This window comes from Sinocyclocheilus grahami, unplaced genomic scaffold (assembly GCF_001515645.1).
Source record: "Sinocyclocheilus grahami isolate Dianchi unplaced genomic scaffold, SAMN03320097.WGS_v1.1 scaffold572.1, whole genome shotgun sequence".
Taxonomy (NCBI): domain Eukaryota; kingdom Metazoa; phylum Chordata; class Actinopteri; order Cypriniformes; family Cyprinidae; genus Sinocyclocheilus; species Sinocyclocheilus grahami.
In genome coordinates this window covers 2,321-28,251 of record NW_015505751.1, presented here as the reverse complement: position 1 = coordinate 28,251, position 25,931 = coordinate 2,321, and the positions used below count along the sequence as shown (strand labels likewise).

Below are 25,931 nucleotides of genomic sequence, written 5' to 3'. Positions count from 1 at the left end.
ATGCCTCTCTGTGCCCCTTTCATTCCCCTCTCTTGAGCATGCACACCACCACCCCAAAAAAACACACAACCAGTCTTTCCTGTAACAGTCCCTGGCACACAGCAAACAAAGAGCTTTTCTGGTTTCTAAAAGTGCTTCAGGGATCTGAGCTGGATCTCAGCCAACAAAATTCCTATCAGTTATCTTTTCCGAGCAGTCCATTTTCACAGTCCAATAGAGCTCAAGTATTAGATCCACCACACTGACTCTTATCCTGGATAGACACTCAATAATATTTGACATTTTACCCATATAACTCTTTCCATATACAATACTATTATAAATGCATATATGGTACAAAATCTCTCAACCTCATGTGGGCAGTAATATAAATATTTAAATTATTATTAGATCATTTATTTAAAATGATGTATTAATATTTATAAATTATTTATTTATTGTATCAAACGCCATGTTAAAATAAACTATAAAAAAATTACAATAACTATAAAATCTTTCTGATTAATATCTAATCTTCTAGATTTGACATACAGCATTAATAAGATGAACTTGATGCCTATATGAAGGCTGATAATATGCTAACAATCTGAAAAGGTGGTCATGGCTATAAGCAGGCTGATTACATATTAATAAGCTGGTCATAATGCTTATATAAATACAATGCATTAATATTATAATGCTCGCATAAGAGGTGTTATTTAAAGGTTATGAAGGCATTTATCAATTCCTTGATAATGTGTTAACATGCTGTTAAGGTAAAACTATAATAATACCTGTGTGAATGTTTATAGTGTGTTATAATGAATCTCTCACCTTCTCTGCTAAGGACAGTAATGGGTATGCCAGGGTCACTCAGCTTGATGAAGGGTCCTCCCTCTCCATCCAGACCATCTCGAGCCACCAGAATGTTCTTACTGCACACATATCCATGAACCAGCTTCTTGTCCTCCTACAGGATACAAACAGCGGTCACATTATTCACATTTTACAATAACTTTTATTGATATGTTACACTATGTTGCTTAACAGATCAAATTTGATACATTTACAAGTTCAAATATGAATAAATGTGAAAATATTAATACACAAACTATTACACAAAATACAGAAGAACGTAATATTGTGAAATATTATTACAATTTAAAACACTTCTAGTTATCTATTTTAAATGTAAATGTAATTTAGTCCAGTTATGGCAACGCTGAATTTTTCAGCAGCAATTACTCCCGTCTTTAATGCTGATTTGGTGCTCGAGAAAACATGGCATTTTTTTTAAGGATTCTTTGATGAATAGAATTTTCAAAAGAACAGCATTTGTTTAAAATAGAAATATTTTTGTAAAATGATCAAATGTCATTACTTTTTTATCTAAATTGATCAAATGTGATAGTAATTACTTTCAAAATACTTTTGTGAGTTCACTTGAACTATATAAAACTAATTTAACATGTTTATTAGACAGTTTATCAATAAAAATTTGAACAGATTTATAATATTAATTATTCATTTTCAGTCAATATCTATGGAAGCCCATTTCTGCCAGTGAATAAAAAAAGGTTATTGCAAATTTTTATCTCACAATTCTGACTTTTTTCACAAAATTGTGAGATATAAACTCGAAATTGCGAGTTATAAACTCACAATTCTGATTTTTTTTCTCATAATTGCGTGATACAAACTCACAATTCAGACTTTTTTTCTCATAATTGCGAGTTTATATCTTTTTATTAATATTTATACATTAAGAATTACAAACATTTTTGTATTACATGTTTTCTGAAATGGTATACTTAAATATGCAAATGAGGTGTTATCTAATTAAATATGCACTAATTTGCATAAACACTGGATGAAGCCAGGTTCAAAATTCTTGTTTCATTTTGTTGACATATTAAAGGTTTTTACAGAGGGGGTTTTAGATATCTCTTTTTATAACTCTATAAATCAGAAAATACTGACAACAGCCAGAACATTTTTTTTTTTTTTAGCATTTTTTTAGGAATAATGTATCAAATGTATAAATTATATATGAAAAACTGCTCTGTAAAAACCTTCAGAATATAGATAGGAATAAAACTAAAGTTTGGGGTATCTGAGTGTTACTGAAGTGGAGATTTTTGGCTCAGTACAGGAGAAAAATCTCATTTTGAGAAAACAGCCTTTGAAGATATGTATTGTAATTGAAATCTACAGACACAAATAGATAAAGTGCTATAATAGAAACACTTCAAAGTGTATTTTGCATGTTTTCTTTCCACTAGTCTGAAAAATACTTTGTATAAAGCCAAAAAGCCCAAAATCTCAAAACTGACAGGTGCATTAAAATTTTTTGTTTTTGCCTGTAGTGTCTCGCATTAAGATTGATAAGGCAAGGTTTTGTGCATTTGTTTTTGTATTTGTTTCTTTACCAGATAGCTGAGGGCACTAGCCAACTGTTTGGCAACCTGGAACTTCCAAGTGGTGCTGAGAGGTATGCTCTGTCTGCGCATGAACAGATCCAGAGGACCATACTGAACAAATTCCTCCACCATGATATCTACAGACAGAGAGAGGGAAGAGAGAGGCACATGGGTTTTTTATGCAAATGAGCACCGTTATCAAATTCTCTTTCTCTCTGACACACAAACACGGTTCCTGCTCGCATATGCAAATTCTTCTTTGCAGACACACCCATCGCGTGCACATAGGCAGTTATCCTCAGAGTATTTAGGTTTGTTGCTCAGTGTGCTAACCTGCAGACTTTGCTTAACAATCGAATGGAGCTTTGTGTTTGTTTGCAGCTTCCTCCTCACAAAAATAGCATTTATGAAACATTTACATGCCACAGTTAGACTCAGTTCTATGTTAATATTTTCTCATTTAACACTACGTTCCTACCAAAGCAATGATTTAGTTTTTGACTTCTCTGTGATTTTCTAGCAACAAGGAAATGTTTTAACTGTGTTTTCTCTTGGAAATATAACACTGCCAGTGTGCCAGATCTACACGCTCAGGCGGAGAAGGACAGTGTCTATGTTCTCATTGTAAATAAATAAATTACTTTTGCACCAGTGCCTAGGATTGCAGTCAGAAAAAAGACTGACCTATTTTTCATACTTGTCATACAAAACCACAACAGAACAGAATAAAAGAAAACCAAAAGTTCTAGTTCTAAGACCGTGTCTTTAAGATTTGTGTCCTCTGTCTGGAAACAGATGTCAATTACTTAACGCTTTTGTCCAGATTTACAGTGTGTTCGAAACCATGTGAAAGTCTGGTAGTGATGTCCAGTTTTTTTTTTTACTATTTCTAAGTCGGCAAATGTATGATGCCTCTCACACACACACTACAACACAACAGACATTAAAATCTGTTCAGATTTTTAAAGTCATGTCGTGTATTTTTTAAAAGACTGTCAATATCACTAGATGAAGCAATAAATGTGGCAGGTTGAAGGCCAAACTAGCTACACACTAAAGGCAAGTAAGACTGGGGTACTTACTCTCCTGATGGCGAACACACACTCCGTATAGCAGGGCGATGTGTTTATGAGAGATCTGGCGCATCATGCTAGCTGTCTCAAAGAAAGCCTGAGAGGAGACCGAGAAAGACATACTTTTGACAATTTAAAAAATAACCACACTAATGAAACAATACTGGGAGTAGAGATAATGTGGAAAATTCCATTAAAATCCCCTCGTGGTTCATTACAGTTGAAAATGACCATAATTAGGTTTCCATTTATTCATTAAGCATGGGCTTTCACCCAAAGCAACTTATAAATGATGAAGACTGTCAGGAGATGGTAACGTTACAACAGCTGAAATCAATAATCTTGTTTGCTAAACTTCATTTAAAAATGAGCAAGCCATGTAATTCCACATGTGTGTCTTACCAGAGAGATATCTCGATGTCCAGAGCCCAACACTTTCAAGACCACTTTCATCTCCTGTGAGTATCCTCCCATGTCCTCATCATCCTCACTCTTCAGCTTTAGAACACCAGCATAGATGTTGGTCCTCGTACCCTTACCCAAATGCTCACCCTGAATAAAAACCACAATGTCATGTAAAGGCAAGGTTAACACATGAGTAAGCAGGTAGTCATTTAACAAACTTTTATTCATAGCATACACTTTTTAGTCAATTTCAGAGACAAACCCCTCACAGTAACCTATAGTGAAACATCTTGCTCATAGTTTACATAGTAAACTGCATTTTGGATTGTAAGAACCTGATCCTTGCTGATGTAATGATGCGAGTGATTCAAATGAAAATAGCGACTACAAAGAAAACATCTGTTACTACATACACTATTGTTCAAATGTTTGGGGTTGGAAAGATTTTGGAAAAAAGTATCTTATGCTCACCAAGGCTGCATTTATTTGAGCAAAAATACAGTACAAACAGTTCTATTATCCTTCAGAAAGTATTGTAATATGCGGATTTGGTGCTCAAGAACCATTTCTTATTATGTTGAAAAGTTGAAACTTAACTTTTCATCAATTTTATTAATTCTTGAGAAAAGTATTAATTTCTTTAAATCTTACAGACTCCAGATTATTATAAACTGTAGGGTACAATAACTTGCATCATGTCATATGTCTATATACTTTAATAAAAGTATAATAAAAAATATAAATAGTTCCATGGCCAGTACATTTTCACTCACCAATTATGAAACACCCTTTTACGAATGTGACGACAGTAGATTTTTTACCATTTCTGTATTTAATTTTATTTCTTAAAAGCATGCCATGCAAAAAGTCGACAGTATGTTTGGTTCAAAATACTGAACACCTAATCCATGAAAATATCACCTGTACAATCTCCTCCTTAAGGATGCGGTGGAAACTCAGCTGGCTGACTTGATGTTGTCTCTGTGGGGCGGGCTCTCGGTCTCTGGTCATCACTAATAGGTTGGAAATTTCTGAAGGACAGAAGAAAATCATTTGTGATTTGTGGGCACCATATAAAAAGTTGAGCCTCTGTTTTGATTGTCCAGGGATGTTTATTTTCAATACATCTTAATACACATGTTGGCGTGCAGACACGGTATAACAACCCCCACCTAAACAGAGAATGGGGAAGAGGAAGCTGTGCAGTGACAGTGCGCGGTTCAACAAAACATCTCACTTGCAACATCAAAACAATAAGCATGTGTGAGTCCACATGTGCATGTATATTAAATGTAATATGTGTTTATGTAAATGTGTGTGTGTGTGTGTGTTGTGATGTTCATTTTGCAGCATCAGCTCGTCTTTTGTCTACTCGCTGACATCATCTGGATACAGAACTACAGAGCTCTGTTTTTATGAGTGCAAGTAGGGTAAAGAGATCAAGAGATGTGAACAACGGAAACCCACATTTACTATATTTCCTGCCTGTCACTGATGCCTCAGCATGTACTCTTAGAGAAGCAGATGTAAACAAGCCCTGATGCAGTCTCTAATGTGCGATAACAGGGCGTTTTTCACAATCAAAACATTCCTGATATTTGGGTTCACATTAGTATAGAGCTGTTGCATAACTGCAAATACTGATGGAGCACTCAAAGAATGAGGATATTTAGTACCTCAGGATTCATATGTACCACTATACCAAAAAATCTCAATAAACTCCAATATTTTTTCATATATATAATATTTCCAAAAACATTTTAATACCTGAACTTTTTCTGTGAACATTTTTGAGTAATGACAAACAAAATCACTAAACCGATTCGCTGAATCACAAATTAAAGACAAATATTTACATGAATTGACCTGAAATTGGAAGAAGTGGCGAAAAGTTACATTTGGACCCTGGTTTCTCTGCATTACACAGACATCTGTCACAGTTTTTTTTGGAGTTTTTAGATTTCTTGGATGTAGCCATTTGATAATAAAGGCTTTTTAATTCACAAGAGTTCCATGGTCATTCTGAAGTATTCTTTGATGGACTGTGATAAACCCTAGACCATAGAGCACCTTGACCTTACAGCACCAGTACCCCGAGACGCACTCTCTACTATTGGACTTTATCTGTCACACTCCCTTAGGAACACTTAACTCGGTCAGGCTGGGGATCCAACCGATGGGTAACTGGATAAAGGATCTGATCCTGGCTCGGTTGGCTGAAAGTTGAGACTGCACAACTATTAGCTGCCAGATGCACAGCTGCCCGAGGTCATATGAGGATATGACTGCATGCATGTGGCATGGTGATATTTGACTTCTCTATAGAGCATTGTGACACTAACAAAGCACTACAAAAAAGATAATTCCTCTTTCAGCTTGAACCACTTAAAGATTCTTGTAGGGATGTTCATGCTTCTGAGACTTAGAAACATTTGGGTTTAGTGAGAAGATGACGCAAAAAAAAAAAAAAAGCATATTCAAGAAGAGAAATGAATTCCATTAAGTATACAGTTTGGAAAATGTTCCAGTTGGAATTCTTAGCAGTCTGGTTTGCACAATTCAAAATGCCACTCATTCCAAACAGTAAAACTTTTATTGTGCTTGAACTAAGGGTGTGCGATACACAATGTCGTCTGTGATAATATCGTAACTGTTGTTTTAACGATGTGCAATTTGACATTATCGAATATATCGCAAAATCCAAACAAAACACACCTACAGAGTGCATGCATACATTACGTGATGAAGGTTAAACTAGTGCGCGTTTAGAGTGCATTATTTCACTGCATGATTCAGTCTGTAAAAATGCATTTAAAATGATTACAAAAATGAACCGAAACTCTGCATACTAGGCTACTTGTTGTACAGTTTTTCTTTCGTTTTCGATTTATATTTTAAGTAAAAATATATTTCTCATATAATATCAAAAAACCTGTACATGGTAGTCCTTAAGATACCAGTACAATAACTCACTCTCAGCAAAATATCGTCTAATTATCGTTATCGATAAAATGGACATGACGGAGAGGGTTTATACAATATTTATACACATCAGCTCGCAGGAATCATCATTTGATTTTTGAGCTTACAAATACACTCAGAACGCAAGCAACACTCACAAACCTACCAATATCTCTGACTTATATCTGAATACATTAAAAACTGATGAGTCATAAATAATTGTTTATTTATGTTACGGAAATTAACACCCGAGTAACCAACTGCCTTTAACTGAAAATTGAGTGTTTACTATTGTCCTTTTGCATTATTGACACACTATTTTCCTAGTTGATACTGTAAAGCTGCTTTGACACAATCTGCATTGTTAAAAGCGCTATATAAATAAAGGTGACTTGACTTGACATATTTGTGTACTTATTCGTGGAAATGTATGATCATGGGAAATTCTAATTTTGCCTCTACAATGCATTTGCTAAGTTCATCATTACTCCCGATCTAAATCCTGTATTTAAGAAAGATAGAAAAGGATCACTTAATAACAATTTTACAAAGTTACTTTAATTAATTTCCTATGATATAATGTACCATTCTAGCTATATATGCTAATTAAAACGCATACAATAAGAGATTGTTCAGACAAAAATGGGAATTCTATTGTCTTGTGTCGTTTCAGAACTGTATTTCTATTTGTGAATCAAGAAAAGAAAACTCTAAAGAATATTCAAGCTCCAAAAAGTCAAAGACTGTCAAAAAGATAACTTCATTAAGGCATGTCTTTTCCTGTTACAGCATCATACCAAGTCTTTAAAGCTTATGATAATCTAGTTTACTTAGACAGAGAACTGTCAAAGTTTTTTTAATCACTCTTTCTAGTCGGTTTACACTATCAGCACTTATTTACGGAGATGTATTTTTTATATTTAATTTGCCAAATTTTTTACCTGTATATTTACTGAAAACTCAACTGAACTGTCATGTTGAAAATTTATGTTAACACAAAATTGTGGTTGGTGGTATTGGCTGGTATTTCAACAGATGCAAGAGGTACCAATTATGGGTGAAAATAAAAGGCTAGTAAATATGTCATCTGCAGATTTCAATAGCGTATTTCACACACCACACCAAAATTTTCACATCCTCATAACTCAACAATTTAACAAATCCCCTTCAAGAAAACACTGAGATCCATTCATCGGGCACCAGTTCACATTGAACACTGGAAAATCCTGACAATTCAGCTAGCAGCTTCTAGTAAACTTGGCAAAGCAATGACTTCTGATTTCAGTTTCAGCATAAGACAGCACTATTCACATAGGACAATGTGTTAGGACTGCAATCTATCAATGGCTCCACAGAGAGAATTTTAGGGGCTTTTTCTAGTGGAAACCCCAGCCTATCTGAATAGGTTGTGCATTAAATTTACTTTCAATCAAATGAAAACACAGGACACAGTTCCAGTTTGGCTTCACCTCAGACTACAAATAATATGAAAGCAGGAATCTCTAAAAAATTTTGTCAGTAAAACAATCAAATTAATTTAAACATCAGATTTTATCAGCATTTGCGATGGACGGATAGACGAACAGGCGAATCAATGTTTAAGGGGTTTGGGATGGATGGACTGATAGACAGATCAATATACGACATATTTGGGATGGATGGTTGGCCGGGTAGATGGACCAATGTAGGAGGTGTTCAATTGGGATTGATGGCCAGACTGAATGGACAGACAGAAAGATGTACGAGATGATTTGGATGGATAAATGAATGTTTGACTGAGATGGAATATATGGATGGATTATCTGCATCTCTCAATGATACTGCATAGATGGTCCTCTATCACATGACAGATTGAGCAGAACGAGTGCTGGTACCTCTGGGTTGTGGTGGGCAGCAGCGACGCAGCTGGAAGCGCAGGTTCTCTGTGCGCAGGTTCTGGCCCTGTAGGTGCTCCAAAAGCTCCTTCAGAGTAGGCCTGAATGTATCTGTCCCATACAGTCTGTAACCTTGCGGACTAGTTTCAATTTGGAAGTTCTTATACTGGGGAACAGGCCTGGATTCACATAGGTCCATCTGAAAGAGAGAGAAGAAATAGATGAGAGACAGACAAAAGGGGAAAAAACACGATTAAGCACAAAAGAAATAGCCAAGAGGAATGGTGCATGAGACGAATAGTGAAGGGAGAGAACAGGATTTGTTAAACAAATGTTGGGCGGCTGTAAACCGATCTCCCTTAAGATAAGGTAAGTTTGCTTTTGGTTGGCAGTGAGGTGTTGGGTTTCTGAAGGCGACTTGATACATTGCACATAATGCTGATAACATTAAACTTACAGAAAACCTAGCATGACACTATGTGTGCATTTACTTACTTGTTTCTTTGTTAATCCTGCATATATATTTAACAAACTCATATACTTTCTGTTGATCAGTACAGTTCAGCTCAGTTAAATTAACTCAATTCTATTTGTATAGCATGCTGAACAAGGGAGTTGTCACGAAAAGCAAGTCTCTGATCCAGCATGTGTAACAGCCCCAATGCTGTTTGTGGACCTGCTCCAGCTAATTATACAGTGTAATACAGTTCTCACATTAAATAATAACTGTCAAGAAAATCTGAAAATGGATGCATTGTCTTGGTCTGATGATCTGGTCCAAAAAAAAAAATTGTCCTCAAAGTTGCAAACACTAAAGCAAGATCCCAATTGTTATTCATGGCCAACTTCTGAAAAGCGTTTTCACACTCATTTGTGGTGTTGCAATATTTGACAGAGAATAAGTGTTATATTTATTTATTTATTTGTGTCATGGTCAGAGAGAGTGTACAACAAGAACTAGATCTTCTTGATTTTGTGCAGAGAAAACCACAAGAAAATCTGGGCAATTCAATACTTGTCCTGTCCAATAAGGACAAACGGGACAAAGGGTTTCAGTTCCCAGCTTACTGATTTCACAAAAATGTTTATCCTGACTGTAGACTTTTGTGTTTGGTGTATGTACAGGTGCATCTCAATAAATTAGAATGTCGTGGAAAAGTTCATTTATTTCAGTAATTCAACTCAAATTGTGAAACTCGTGTATTAAATAAATGTGTGTACCTCAATGCAGACAACAGTCATGATGATGCAGTTATAGTCTGTGCAGCTCCAGCGCAAGACGTAGGTTCCTTCTTCATTTCCCTCCTGACGAAGTTTATGAATAGCATACTCTGTGCTGTAGAGACAACAGAAAGATCTAGTCGCAAAATTACTTTCCTGAAGACAGCTGTTATAATCCAAACTAATACTAAATAACTACAGAATGAAAAGCCAAACATTATTTTACCATGATTACAAGGTGCGTAGACATAACACAAAGTGCTATCGAATTTAATTTCCACCAAATCCAACTCATGAACTGTAGCACCTACAGTATATTAACCACCATTTTCACTAAATAAACCCAACCAAATGCATCTTGACTTCATTGTCGAGCAGTATAACATTTCTTATTGCCACAGAATTCTTCTTGTTTTTGATCCATTATTCATACTTGTGTCATGTCTATGCTACTTGATACACAAGCACATTCTTGAAAGTCTTATACTTGTAAAAATGGGCATCTTGACAAATAGCAATGATACTAAACTGGTAACACTTTACAGAGTCACATTACAATGGTCATAGAAATATACATGTACTTATATTTAATTACTATAGTGATATTAACAATGTGTGACTATTGTTAGACTGGGTCTTGTGACACCGCAGCATTTACACAACCATTCAAAAGTTTGAGGTCAAGATATTTTAATGTTACTAAAATAAGTCTCTTCTGCTCACCAAGGCTCCATTGATTTGATCAAAAATAGAGTAAAAACAGTGATAGTGTGAAATATGATTACAATTTATTTTCCATTTGAATATATGTTAAGATTAACAGTTGTGTTGCTTAATATTTTGTGAAAACAGTGATACATTTTTAGGACTATTTGCTGAACAGAGAGTTCAAAAGAAGAGCAATTACTGAAAGACTTTTCTTTGTGACAATGTAAAAGTCACTACTGATCAATTTAATGCATCCTTGCATCAAGAATTAATTTCTTTCCAAAAACAAAACTCATTGACCCTGAACTTTTGAACTGTAAAGTATATAATGAAAATACTTCCTCAAACTATCTGTGTGATCCTTGATTTGGACATCTATAACCAAAGTATGCTAATATAGTCATACCAGATAGGTCCATGACAGCCGTTTTCTAAATTCTGGACCACTGATGAGAGTGCGACTTCAGTGCACAGGTAATGATGAGCATCTACAGTCAATCTGAAGTAACCGTCAACCAGTGCAGCAAAGGACAAAGCTGCATCACGATAAAACAGGTCCAACTCCTGTGGAGCAAAGAAGAGGAATACCTTTATAGGATAAGAACTATAACATACCTGTCACTACTATCTACTTCATCCAATGAAATGCATTTTTATACACATGAATTCTTAAGTCATGCCTGTTGATTTATGGATCATATCAGTATGAATCATAACCTTTACTGAGCAATGGACGTTTTACACCATATTCTGACCAGGTGCAGATTTCTTGTCCTAACTTGCCATAATAAATAACATATTTTGCTGATAACTAAACACAGCTATATTGTAAAACCCTGCCCATCATTCAATCTTCTTGGTCCACAAATCAGACTTCAAATTCCACTACATTAAATATCAAATATTCTCCGATTGGTTATGACTGTATCATATTCAGCATGAATGCTTGTGCTGGAATCAAAATGTACCTGGTTAGGACACAGTGCAGCAGAAACTGAAATGACAAAATTACCATGGTTTTATTGTCTTGTCTGTAAATTGTGACACAAGACTCCTTAATGACGATGTGGGTGATTTCGTAAAAGTCAGAGAAAAGTGTCCATGCGCTGTCTTTCCTTTTGTCATTCTTTTGCTTGTTGTCAGCCTTGTTCTTTTTAGATTTGGTTTTGTCTTTCACTATCAGAAGATTCTATTCAAAAAGGATTCAAAACATAATTGAAACAATCCATGACATAAAATCCAGAATTGCTGATAAATTTGTAATATATTACAAATCTGCAAGCTCACAAAACCTAAAGCGCTAAACTCACTGGTACAGGCTTTCTCCTCCAGGAGATCCCAGTGGTTCCGGACACTTGCACTTCATAGCCCAGTCCGTCATCCCCCAAAGGATGTGTGTGGGCCGGAGATCCCTCACTCTCAGATGATACTTTCAGGCTCTTGGGCTCAATAATCTCCCGACCCAGGCCCTGGGTCAGTGTTTCAAGAGTGGAGAGATACTTGACCTTCAGGTCATAGAGGGTTATGTTGCTGTCCTGGATGGTCTTGCTATTGAACTCGTTGAGGAAATTTCTGAAAACGTTGTTGATGCGTATGCGTGTGAGAAAGTTACGCTGCTTAATGATCCGGTTCAGACTGTCCGGAATGAATCGCTTGTAGCTACAAAGATAGAGAAGAAGGCTGAATGAAATCACTTGCTTTAAGGCAGAAAATCAATATGATGCTTCCTTTTTAGTACTCATCAACACATACAGCAATTCCAGTATTTATTACACTTCTCTCTGGGATACTTGAATCTGATTGGTCAATGACAGCATTAAAATACTAACATACTTGACCTCAGAATGCTCTAACTGACCAATCAGAATAAAGTACTCCAAAGAGATGTGTGATAAAAGAGGTTAATAGTTGGAAGTGCCATTTAAGTATTATCAGTGTTGATCATTTTGCAGATGTGTTATATAAAGAAGATTCTATGGGTCACCTTGTCTCAGCTCCAGCTCCTGATAAAGGCAGATTATTGCTCTTAGCATGATGGGTAATGGCCAAAACAGCCATTCCCAAGCACTCGTTCTCTATCTCATGAAGCTCTCCCTCATTCTGGGGAGTGCGCACTGGAGCAAGTCCCCTCTGAAAGTCATACTGGCCCTAAAACATAACAAAAAAAGAGTGCAGTATGTGCCATGCAAAAACGTTAACATGATCTCTCTCACACACACACACACGTTATTAGACAAGTGTACATAACAGCCCCAGAGATGTTTGAATAAATAGCAGCAAAAAACACATTTAAATACATATCAGACTTCAAAGAAAACAACCAACATGATAACAACAGATACCACACAAGAGAGTATTTGAATAATCATCAAACCACAAAGCTCCTGCAGTGAAAAACAGGCAATATTACTATTGTTTGAAGTTTCATAGTGACATGAACAACCATGTAAGTGATACCTCGGGTGTTACTCACCTGTGCAAACAGGTAGTCAAGAGATGCAGCATCCAGTAGAGGTGTCCCCTCAGGGCCCTTCTGAGAGACTAAAACCCCTTTCTGCTTGCAAAGTGAGTGTCTCCAAACTGGAGATTCTGCCTCACTAGTGCCATGCCAGTTTGTGAAATAAAACCTGTGTAAACAAATAAAATCAGTTGTTAAAGGATTCTTCATCTACACATACTTTTATGTCCCAGTTATTTTTTTTTATAAATCTAAACACATTTGAACTTTTTCTATTTTCACATCTGTCACATTGAACATCTTTGGTAAGCATTTATTTTTGCTACTGTTCAAATGCCTTTTAAGTTTAAATTTTACTTTAATTATTAATAAATAATAAATTACAACCAAAGTTTTAACAAAAGTTAGTGTACACATTTACCAAGGAAGCAACAGTATCAGTGAAGATCATACAATATACTAAATGTTGTGTGAAGAAAACCATGATAAATAAAGGTAAATATCGGTGAACAGAATAACTCTGTCAAATTATGCAAAACAATTACACATTATAGAGCAATATAGTATTACTGTAGTAGTTTAAGAAATATCCCTGTATGACTGACAAAAGAGAAATTAAGTACAAATAGGCAAATATGCACAAGTGTGTGTGTGTGTGTGTCATGATTATGAATGTGGTCAGAAAATCATGATGACAGTAGCTGATAGCGTACAAAAACATACAGAACATTACATAAAAGGATCACAACAAAGTCTTACATTATGTAAATATACTAACATATGGTAAATAAGGTACACAGGCTACATGCATTACTAAATCATGTGTCAACAATCAACAGAGAAAAGAACAACTGCACCACTACCATTGCCACGCAAGCGAGAGCTCATTGTAAACAGGAAGCAACATGAGTGAGAAAAGTGTGCTGTATGCCACAGAGGAAGAGAGGGTGCACAAAGGTTGACCATAACCTGTTTGTGTGCACAACAGGTAAGCTTCACACAGGGAGACAGCGATTCTTTACCCACCACTCGCTTTGTATACAGTAATTGACTCTTATCTTAGTTTCACTGGTGAAAAGGGGAAATTGAGGAGATCCTATGTTTTACTTTGCAAGATTTACATTTTATTGAACAATGGAAAGTCTTTCAGAATAAGAGCAGCTTGAAACCATGTCAAGGGATTTGTTTCTTTATGTATTTATTTTTATTATTGTTTTGTCCTAAAAGGGGATTGTAACATATTTGTAACAGGTGTGCAACAGGGCTCTATACTGTCCATATGCATTTCAATCAAACTAAACTGTATTGGCTGATATTAAAGGTGCAGTAAGTGATTTTAAAAAACGCTGCTGAAAAGTGGATTGGACCGAGCACCAAAACACACTTGTAGCCAATCAGCAGTAAGGGGCGTATACACTCATGATGGACTCATCAGGAGAATGACTATATAAAAAGTGAGACATGGTAGAGAAAATACAAAAGAGAAAAGGGTCAGGGGAATGTGACTTTAAAACGAAAGGTTACGATCAGGCTAGGATCGTACAAAAAAAAGGACCTGCGCAAAAAAAAAAAAATGCCAGAAGCTTTCCAGAGCGTTGCATTATTTCTTCTCTATACATGAGTAATGTAGGTTTTGTGTTTTTCACAGAACTAAGATATGCTGTCCTTTGCTTGAATATACTTGTGTGTCATCTTTGCTTGTTTGTTTCAGTTGCATTATTATTTTCCTTCATTCAGCTATGATAAAGAGACATTGATTTCCACGCCTAATAAAGTCTGGAACGTCTAAACCTTTCCACTGTCCGGAGCCACTGTTAAACATTGGCTCCCAAAGGGTGTATGAAAAGTGAGAGAACATACTCCTAATATAATGTTTTCTCTTTTGGTTCCCCTTTTAGTGATTAATTGTTCCATGTGCTGCATAGAGTGTACGTGAATGTGGGGGTGGAGGCATCAATGTGTGTGATCCTTTTGGTTAGGGACGTGTTTATGTTGGTAATTTCAAATATCAACAGTGTTTGCCAGAAATCACTTACTGCAGCTTTAACAGAACACTGACATCAAAAAATAAATTGCACTAAACCAATCAATAAATGTCCAGGTTATTTTTCACTTTAAAAAGACAAAATATATATATTTTTTAAATTGCATTCAATTATATCTTATTATTACTATTATTAATATTATAAGACATAACTATATATTAATACTTTTTCTTATTACATTAATGAGAATTTAGTAAATAATGCCACACAATGCCAAAAATCTTAACAGGTCAGCTTGTAGACAAAAAACTTGCTACAGAATTAGAATGATGCGAGCCATAGGTTATCCCTGGAATTTCTAATGGAGTTTTTGAACAGCAGTTTTGAATTTTTAATGTAATGTTAGATGTGCTTTAAAAATGTAATGCAACAAAGATGCTACATAACAAACTACAATTGGTTGCAAATTTTTAACACACACCACTAGTTGCAACATTTTTAAAGCATACTATTATTTCAAAATTCATGTTCCATGTTTTTTGCATGTTAAAAAAAAGTGTTCAAATTTGATTGATTTTTTTATTTGTAAACCCAAAAATCGTACATTTTGGGTGGTTTTGCCAGCAGCATTCAGTTGTGCCTACTCACCTCATACGGTAATGAAGTTTGATGCTGGTCTCCTCCGTGACCTTGAACACATGATTGGGAGCATACCAAAGATCCTGGCTCTCTTCATACAATGCAAACAAGTTGTGACACAAAGGTGAGATGTCTGGGGAAAAACATATTCACAATTAGAGCCTGATTCAAACAGTTATTTTTATACCTGCCATTCTTATAGTTCTCACCAGCAAATAACCTCATCAGATGATGCCTAAGAGGAAATACTCATAGCTTTAGAAATACTCATAGTTAACCAAGCTAAATAATGTGACAAGCTTTTACTGGAACATGAAACAAAAGTGGGTCAAAGGTTTGCACATCTCCTATGCAAAAGGAAAAAGATACAGTACATTTGGTTTTAGTTTGAACCTGATGTACTACATTTACAGATAACAAAGCTTGAGCAATTTTGTTTGAATGAGTTATTTTTATGTTTTCATTTTAATTTCTGTTTAATTTTAGTGTGTTTGTTTTACTTTTATTAGCATTTTTATGTCTACAAAGTTTTTATATTTTATTTGAGATATTTAACATAATATACCAAGCAAGGAGTATGAATAAAACAACAACAAAATGAGAATGAAACAAATTAAAGAACAAAAATAGTAAGGCTAACATATAAAGGTTTTCATTTATTTTTATTTCAGTATTAGCTATTCAAGATATACATTTGTTCCCTGGGAGTTGAACCCAAAATCATGGCATGGTTAGTGCGAATTAGAAATATTCTATAAGCTGGACTAGTAAAAAAAAAAAAGGAGTACTGAAAACATAACCTTTGAAGTAAAACCAGTGGCTAACTACAGAGTGTGAAAAAAAAAAACTGTGTGAAACAAACACCATCGTAGTTCCTCTCCAGCAGCTGCCTTCTTGTCTAATATAAACTTCCCTTTCCTCTCTCACTGTCCAAGCCAGCTTTTGTCCTTGGCCGTAACTTTGAGGAAATTATGGATGTGACATTTAAACCCAGCAGCCATTTTGTGGCTGAATATTGATCAAGAGCCGAATAGTCAGATGTAGTGTTCCATTGGGAGATGGAAAGGGGCGGACAGGGCAATCAGTCACAGTGCTTCTCATACTAAAGTCCATGTCTTGTCATAATCTACCCATGTCACATGATGATACCAACAGTAAAAACCCTTTAAGTTCCTCTTTTGTATTCTGTGAAATGCAGACAGTACAAAAGCCCCATTCCTCAATCGCACAATCAAAATATGAAACCGAATGCATGAAAAAAAATGTCCCTTTTTATGCACGTATTGATTTTGAGCTGTAAAAACCCTATTTTTTTAGTGCAATGTTCTTTCTACAGCCCACTTTATTCTGATGGGAAAAGAACAAAAATAGTACACTGATAAATGTGCACATGAAATCACAGATGCTCTGTGTATGCAATACCCGTAACTCATACTTTGCTTTGACAACTATTCCAATCCAAATAGTTATGATGAAAGGATGCATCACTGCTAAGAAAACATACCATCATGACCACAGTGACTCTATGTCCTCAGAGATGCATTAGAGGGTGCAATACTTTAGCACTCTAAATAGGTGGCTGTCCAAACACTTACGGCATCTCTTGGCAGCCTCCACGCACAGGTCTTCCGCAGTGTGGCAGTCTTTGAAGTACTCGAGTTGTTTTGTCTCAGGCAGGTAGAAGTGGATTTCCAGTCCTTTCATTACAGTCGGAACGGTCATCTCTGCCTTCCTCTGTTTTTTCATCTTCCCACACAGTTGCCTGCCCAGCTCCATGACTGCTAGTTCTGGCATCCAGACACTGCAGGATAAACAGAGGTAACACAGAGATTCATTGATGAACTGTGGGTCCCTGCTTTGATGAGCAATGGTTTACTGCTTGTGAAATAACATACCATTTCCAAAAGGTTACATTTATAACATCATACATGAATGAACCATACATTTTCACATTGATTTTTGAGCAATAGGTTGGTCAATATAGGGTTGTCATAATAGCAATAATTTTAGTGTCAATACCAAAACAATTTCATGATTTTCAGTACTACAACAAAAACTATTATGCTCATGAACACACTCCTTTATTCAAAAATAACAATAATGTAAAATAGGAATAAATTGAAGTAACTGAACCTGAAGGATTGTGATGCTTTAATTTATTGGCATTTTTAATAACTTTAAAGCTATTTTATTTAATAGAGAAGTATTTTCCAGTATTTTTAAGCAAAAATAGATATAGATGTATTTTCAAATAAACAATCAATTACACTACAGGCCATTAAGATTTTAAAATGTTTTTGAAAGAAGTTACTTATGTTCACCAAGGCTGAATTTTCAGCAGCCATTACTCCAGTCCTCAGTGTCACATGATTCTTTAGGAATCATTCTAATATGCTGAATTTTTTCTTAACAAACATTTCTTATTATTATTAATGTTGAAACGCAGTGATACTTTCTTTTCAGAATTATTTGATGAATAGAAGGGTCAAAATAACAGGATTTATTTTGTAACCTTATAAATGTCTTACCTGTAAACCATAACTGACTGCGTTTACATTAACAGCTCACTAAGATAAGCATTTTGACCAAGATGCCAATTTTGCCATTCATGTAGCTTGAATATGCATGTGATCAATTGAAAGCAGCCATCTGTCAGTCAGTCATTACTCTGTACTACTGGATACTTTAGAAAGGCAGCATCATTATAATTGCAACGGACAAAACTGGACTGGAGGGTGTTGAACTCAAATCTTGGGACTAAGAGCTGGCCACAGATGAAGGCAATGGCAGTAGTCAACAGATGAGCACACACACACACACACACACACAAGTGAGTAACAGCAGTATATCAACACAGGTAAGTATGAGGAAAAAGAGACAAACATGGGAAGAGAGAAAACTGCATTTTGCTCTTTTTGAGCTCATTGTAATCAAACAATCAGATAGGCCTATATTTTTTTATTAATGCTTTTCAGAGTTGTTAAATAAAGTGTCTTTTTTAATCTGATCCCAGTGCTAATGAAATCTAGGCAACATTTTAATATCCCAAATATGTGGTGTTATAACATAACGATTTGAATATTCTTTGAATATACTGTCCACCAAAACAAAACCAAGCTACAGTCCTGCGAATCCTTTAGCGAATTCAAGAAGCTGAACAAACTGAGACAATTGGTTTGGTTTTATGAAATATTAGTATAATGAGATCACAAATTCAATCAACATTTATCACCTCACAGCCTGAGCAGAGAGTACTTTTAATGATAGGGTAAATTTTGCATCAGATTACTTTGAGCATTACAGGAATAAATAATTATTTTGTGTGTGTGTGTTATATAACAACTGAATTCATTTAGTGTTGGCATAATGGGTTAAATTGATGTTTGTTAAAAAAAAATCTAACAATGGACCCTTTTCACAAGATTGTGATGACGTGCTTAATGGTCATCAGCATCGTAAATCCTCAAAAGTTTTTATATTTTTATATACATGTACATTTATAACACTATACTTTCATATCACATTTGCATCAAAATACCAAAAAAACTAGTTAACACTAATGTGAGGGTGTTTCTAATGCAGCATCTATGGGATGGATGGTAAATTTGACATTGTTGAGAGAACAATGTCAAATTTACCATCCCTCCCATAGACGCTGCATTAGAAACACCCCATCCCATTAGCGTCCCATTAGGACTGCTGTTATCAGTCTCTCTTAATTTTTTTCCTTTTTTTGAAAGTCATGAAAACACTATTGTGGGGTTTTTCTTTCGCTATTTGAGCAAATGGGAATGCAAAAAATATATTTGTGGTACTCTCCCATTCACTGCTCTTCAAGTTAACCCAACTATGACGACTTTCACTGCTGAGAAACCCGGAAATGTGAAAAAGGTCCATGCTAAAAAAATGAATTGCACCAAAACATTTCAATTGAATTTATGAGAAATATAAATGTATCAACCATCATTTAGTCCCAAATCAGTTAGCCCCTAGTATTGAGTGATTTGCAATTTGTTTTTAATACATAAATAAACCATTTTGCTTATTTAATTTTACTACTAATAATTACTTAATAATAAAACCTAACACATCAGAGCTATTATGTGACACTGTCACATAAGAGTAACGAAATGTAATGATTAGCCTAACAGGCTGGGTTACAAACTATTAAATTTAATCAAATTAAATTATTTCAATACTTTCCAATAGGGTTGTACAATAAATCGAAATGAAATCGCGATTAGGCAGAAGCTGCTATTGTCATGCGTATCTTTCAGTGAAGCACGGTTCTGTGATCAGCAGTAAATCCGAAGGCCAGAGGGCGCTCTCATGCTGAAAATCCTAATACCCCCGCAGAAGAAACCCAGGAAATCCCTACAGCGGTTGCTGAATAAACAGAAGATTTAACTGCTGTCATTAATTCAACGTGACTAATAAACACACGACTACGGCAATATATGGTTTATCTGCATTCGCCTTATTATAATTTTCACTATAATAAAGTATATCTATAATGCAATGCTAATCGACAAAGCCTTTATCTCTGCTTAGAATACTATGAAATATGTCGCATGCCTTATTCTGTGTAAGAAGCCACATCATCTCACAGAATGTGGTATTTTCACGTGCTTTCAGATGAAGCAGCCTTTACTACACAGAGCCATAGTTCACTGAGAAGCTACGCAAACAGCTGTTATTATAGCGAACGATTTCTTTGATTTCATAATCGTACGATTATATAGTCCGCAATTTTTTTGCATAGCTTGTCAGTGAACTACGGCTCTATGTAGTGAATGCTGCTCCATCTGAAAGCAGGTGATGAAGATTTACTACTAATCACAGAACCGGCTTTACTGACAAGATGCGCATGACAATCGCATTTGATTAATCGTGCAGCCCTACTTTCCAAATAAAAACTGTGAAATAATGCAAACCATAATTTTAAAAATGAATAGGAAATAAAACAGATATAAATATTTAGTTTTAGTTTCAGCTTATATAAATATTTAGTTAATTTTAGAAAGGTCAAGTACCTCCTTCAGACCCTTATTTGTACCAAGGTTTTGCATTTCAATAAGCATCCATCAGTCAGTATCAGTGATTGATGTTCTTCTCTCTGCAGTCTGCACTCATGCCTTTAAAGCAGAACTTTGTTTTGGCTGATATCTCTACTTATAACAGAACCATTACCGACCCCCTCCACCAGTCCGTAAAATGGCCAAACTTAGCAAGCTTTCCAGATGTTTGTTAATAGCTTTCCATTTAGTTCCTTTTCCTTTCTAATGTTTTGACTTGCATTTTATGAGAAGTTCTGCTTTTCAGATGGCTGTGAATCATGCCAGTTTGCTTTCTCATTTCTAAGATGCCGTCCTAATTCATCTTGGGAACTTGGGAGAAGGGATAAAGTTTAAGTTTGCTAATCTCCTGCATGCTGTCTCCACCTGCTTCGGTACGATTCACAATGCCATTCTTCTGTTTACTTGACAGTGGCCTCACTTCCTGAGGTGTTGACGTGTTGCTCTCTGATAAAGCCATGGTTAACACTGTTCCTCCACTGCTTTAGACCCTGCGCCTGTTCTGCTGGTAGACCGCTTGAGTATACGCGTCAAATGTGTGTAGGTGCGGGAACCTGCTGTAACTGTTTTATCCTGTTTGCAGGCGCTTAATACCACAATGAAAACCTTTTTCAAATGAACCCAAAACAGAGGTAAGTTTAGATTTCATGGACAGCTTCCTTCATCATGGAGATCCTTCTATATCAATAGTTAAAAGTTATAGGTTAATTGTATACTAGTCTTTAATTATCATATTTTACCTGATCCTGTAATAATCTGCAATGTCTTTTCATTTATGCAATCAAATTTACACTGCATTTGGGTTATTTTTCGGTATGATAACTGCAGAGCAGAAAGACGAGCAAATCATTCCTCTACAAGTTATAAACAGTTTACCTTTTCTTAAATTTTCCAAATATGTCATCCATTATATCAGGTATGATTTAATAAATCACATCTATATATAAACATCATTTCCACAACTGTAGACAATCACATTTCTGATATCATTCTTCTTATAAAGAAATCATTACCTTTAAACAACAAGAACCTTATTTGACCATTAACTGATGATAAAACATTAAGACCTATGTTACTTATTTAATTTCTCTTCAACAGTATACATTTTTTTCGGTATTTTACTTTCAAATAAAAACATTTCATTCTGCAGCTTGCTATAACAAGAGCTATATATCTTTCTGTTATGTTTTTACACATATGGAGGAATAATGTGACTTGACTGTCATATTCTTTACCGAAAACTGCCTCTGGCAACTTAAATACCTTTCGTGGCATATTTCAAAACATTTAGTAGTTGCTCTTGTGATGAAGGCCTCATTTAGTCTACAGTAGCATGACCCGTTTCAGAACACCATACTGTCCAACATGTACTAATCTAAAGGGAAACTCCATTTGCAATGTTCAGCAATGGCCACACAAAAAGAACACGGTAAGATCTCGCCATTTCTCTTTACCCTCAGTTCAATATGACTAAACTCACTTCACTTCACAAGCTGCTTTCACTTTTTTTCCGGCAGTTCTGTACAGACACCAGTCACATCCTAAAGAGGCTCTTGTAAAGACTATTTTACCAACATCAGGATAAGAGCTTCAGCGTGACCAATACTCTACTTAAAATAAATGTATTTTGACAAAGTTTTATCGATTAATTAATATGACGCTGACATAGAATCTTAAGGGATGACATTATAAAATTATAAGTCAGTATAGTGCTGCCATTTAAATGGGCTTCCCTACCAATGCAGGCTCTATGGGAATGAAACGTCTCAATTTTGACAATTTTGGCAAATAATCAAAATTGACAAAAATCTTTGAGGTGGGGAACATAACTTTGTTTCGAAACTCCATTTGCAATGTTCAGCAATGGCCACACAAAAAGAACACGGTAAGATCTCGCCATTTCTCTTTACCCTCAGTTCAATATGACTAAACCCACTTCACTTCACAATCTGCTTTCACTTTTTTTTCCGGCAGTTCTGTACAGACACCAGTCACATCCTAAAGAGGCTCTTGTAAAGACTATTTTACCAACATCAGGATAAGAGCTTCAGCGTGACCAATACTCTACTTAAAATAAATGTATTTTGACAAAGTTTTATCGATTAATTAATATGACGCTGACATAGAATCTTAAGGGATGACATTATAAAATTATAAGTCAGTATAGTGCTGCCATTTAAATGGGCTTCCCTACCAATGCAGGCTCTATGGGAATGAAACGTCTCAATGTTGACAATTTTGGCAAATAATCAAAATTGACAAAAATCTTTGAGGTGGGGAACATAACTTTGTTTCTTTCTTTTTGAAAACGATTGGTTAGTACTGTTATTTAAAAGGGATTCCCCACTAAAACCTCTATAGGAACTGAATATCTCTCACAGAGTCACTTTTGTCCATATTGGATCAGTCTACCAGTATCAAATTGTCCAGATGACGTAATCAAACAGTACTCAACTAAAAGCATTGTATTGTTGTCGTCCCAATTTTGCTTTGGAACGTTTACTTGATGAATAAAAAAAAAAACTAATGGGAATTTCACATGTTTCTCTTTGAAGAAAATGTGAAAGTCAAGGCAACTACAATTCAATAGCGGAATTAACCACTGGATTTCCTATAAAAAAAGATTTTTTTACGAGTAGCCATCACTCAGTTCCATGATCATTTTAAACAGTTTAATCAATTAGACAGAATGTGATCTGACTGAATTGGTGCTGACACCCATCATACTCAACAGAGTACATTAATTCAACAGTAGATATAGACTGATAATTGGTTTGAACAATTTTTTTTTTGTTTCAAAAATTCTCACTTCATTAAACAGCTTTAAATCACCATCCAAGTTATCATTTTCAAAACACTGCCCAAAAATAAAATAAAAACACGAAAACAGCTTTGCATAAATGCAATCTCACTTATACTTTTATTAATAAAAAAATTATATGCATTATTCGTTTGTACTTCTAGTATATGATATGTATATTTATTGTTGTGAAATTTAGGAATAAGCAATCTTCTGCATAGCAGTTATGGGCATAAAAATAATCAGCATCGGTCGATCTCTGCAAAGCGCATCAAATATAATGCAAACACTTTCGTTCAGCAAATATACAGTTTGTGATAACGGTGTACAAGCGTTTAAATTTCTATCGACAAAACTGCAGTCACAGAAGCAACACGTTTAACCATTTAACTACTGTATAGTCAGAGAATGACAAAGACATCAAAAAGAATAATGTCAATATTTAGCAAGTTAGGAACAATAACACACACACACACACAAAAACAAAGCTAAGGTTTAACTAGGAGCTAGTGTGTTTTAAAAAAGTAACTTTTCATTATTTTACAGCCAGCTAGCAGCCTCGTCTAAAACATCCATTATCCTTTATTATCAGTCAGACAAAGATTAAAATGAACAGTTTGCAGTTAACGGCATTTACATCTACAATTTAAGTCCAATGATGACTGATTCTGCACTATTGACTTTGAGAGTTACTTCTTGACTGAGTTAATTCTTTAACACTTTAATCGACATAATAAACTGACAACAAAGCGTCTAACAACTTGATATTTACTAACACCGCACATGAAAAGAACAGAACAGACAGACAGACACCCAAACCCCCAAACATATAGCCAGGATGTAAAGAGTTACGGCCCTCGTCCTTACCTCGCCAGGCAAAGCTACTTCCGTTTAATTTCGATCATTACAGACGTTTGAACACTTCCTCTTGGTATTTTGTTGCTGTAAAGCTCGTTATTTAACTCCAAAATGTTCTCCGTTAATATAAGGTTTATCCCACGAGACTTATTTTCAAAGCAAACTTCACTTCACAGTGGTACAAACCGCGGTTAAGACTTCTTGATCAACTAACCTTTCCTGTCAAGCGTCGACCACATTCCCGAAAATAGGGTAACGACGAGCTTATGTCACATGCCTCCTATTGGCCCATCCGGCTGTCAAATCAAATGCGATACCAATGGCATTAACCCTTAGGCGGAGAGTAAGCTAGTGGATGTTTACAAGTGTATGGCTACAGCACAGCATTACCACTGTATATATAGACTACTTACTATTATGCATGCGATTAAACTCTCGCTTTGAATGTTAATCCTTTGTGTATTGCTGTGATGTAAACATAAATCCATAAATTGCCCAAAATATCAAATTTATACATAGCCTATAATTTTTCACAAATGATTCAAACGTTATGAAAATTATTATAAAATACATCTTCATGCGCTGACTTTACTTTAGTTAAATATTGCAGTAGCATTAAAAATATGGATGAAAATGATGTCCATTGAATGATGATTCAATCCAACCATTAATAACAGATTCTTGTATTAAATAATTACCGCTAACTAACCATTATTAGGCTATGCTTCTCATTCAGAAGTAATGCTAAGACATTACTGCCGTTATATATTATCTAGTCTATATATAGGCTAAACAGTAAAACAGTAAAAATATGTTTTACAGATTCATAAATCATAAATTTATTCGTAAATAATTTAGACTACAGAAATACATATTATTAATGAACTAGGATTACATTTCATTACTGTTGTTTTTTTTGTCCATAAAGTCCTAAACCTAATTCATGAAGCAGCTGTGTCCGTTTTACAGGTAGCCTACAGTCTCTATGTTTTAAAATAGATATCAGCAAAACGCAAAGCCCTCTCTGGAAGGTCTTTAAGACCAAGAGGGTTAAGCCTGCCATGAGGGAGGGATTTCCCGTCCTCACCATCTGAGTTGCCAGAAACTGTGGGCTGCAGTTTCACAAGAGGGCTGCAGAGCACACTGCTAGAATGTGGCAGATAAGTTCAACAGAGGTTCGGTAGATATATGAAACAATATTAGACTGTGTGTATTGTATTGGAGTTTGATAGGTTTTAAGAGTAAAATAAGTACAAATGCTACTATTAAATAAAATGTTGTCTATACAAACATTTCCATATGATGTCAGACATGTCATGATTATTTGCAACATTACACATTTATGTCAAATATGCGTTGAAATATGTTGATAATGATACTTAAATAAACATTGGGGGGGAAAGGTCCAGTTGGAAACTATCTTTGGATGAGTCATATGCTATAATTGGTCCGTGATGAGTCCATAAGCAGACATC

The 25,931-nt window shown here is 35.3% G+C and overlaps 1 protein-coding gene across 2 annotated transcripts in view; it reads right to left on the bottom strand.

The window, feature by feature from the left end:
* The window catches only part of LOC107556544 (tyrosine-protein kinase JAK1), a 32,894-nt gene extending 8,160 nt beyond the window's left edge, over positions 1-24,734 (bottom strand). The window contains exons 1-15 of one of the 2 annotated variants that reach the window (XM_016239687.1): positions 24,671-24,734; positions 17,319-17,524; positions 15,733-15,856; positions 13,115-13,268; positions 12,626-12,789; positions 11,952-12,300; positions 11,654-11,830; positions 11,048-11,205; positions 9,934-10,048; positions 8,713-8,911; positions 4,799-4,908; positions 3,875-4,024; positions 3,482-3,569; positions 2,409-2,536; positions 814-949 (exon numbers count right to left, since the gene is read on the bottom strand). In XM_016239687.1, coding sequence (XP_016095173.1) covers positions 814-949; positions 2,409-2,536; positions 3,482-3,569; positions 3,875-4,024; positions 4,799-4,908; positions 8,713-8,911; positions 9,934-10,048; positions 11,048-11,205; positions 11,654-11,830; positions 11,952-12,300; positions 12,626-12,789; positions 13,115-13,268; positions 15,733-15,856; positions 17,319-17,517 — 2,251 coding nt within the window. In that variant the 5' untranslated portion in view covers positions 17,518-17,524; positions 24,671-24,734. The other variant, XM_016239686.1, reaches the window with a different exon arrangement.
* Positions 24,735-25,931: the final 1,197 nt, after the last annotated feature.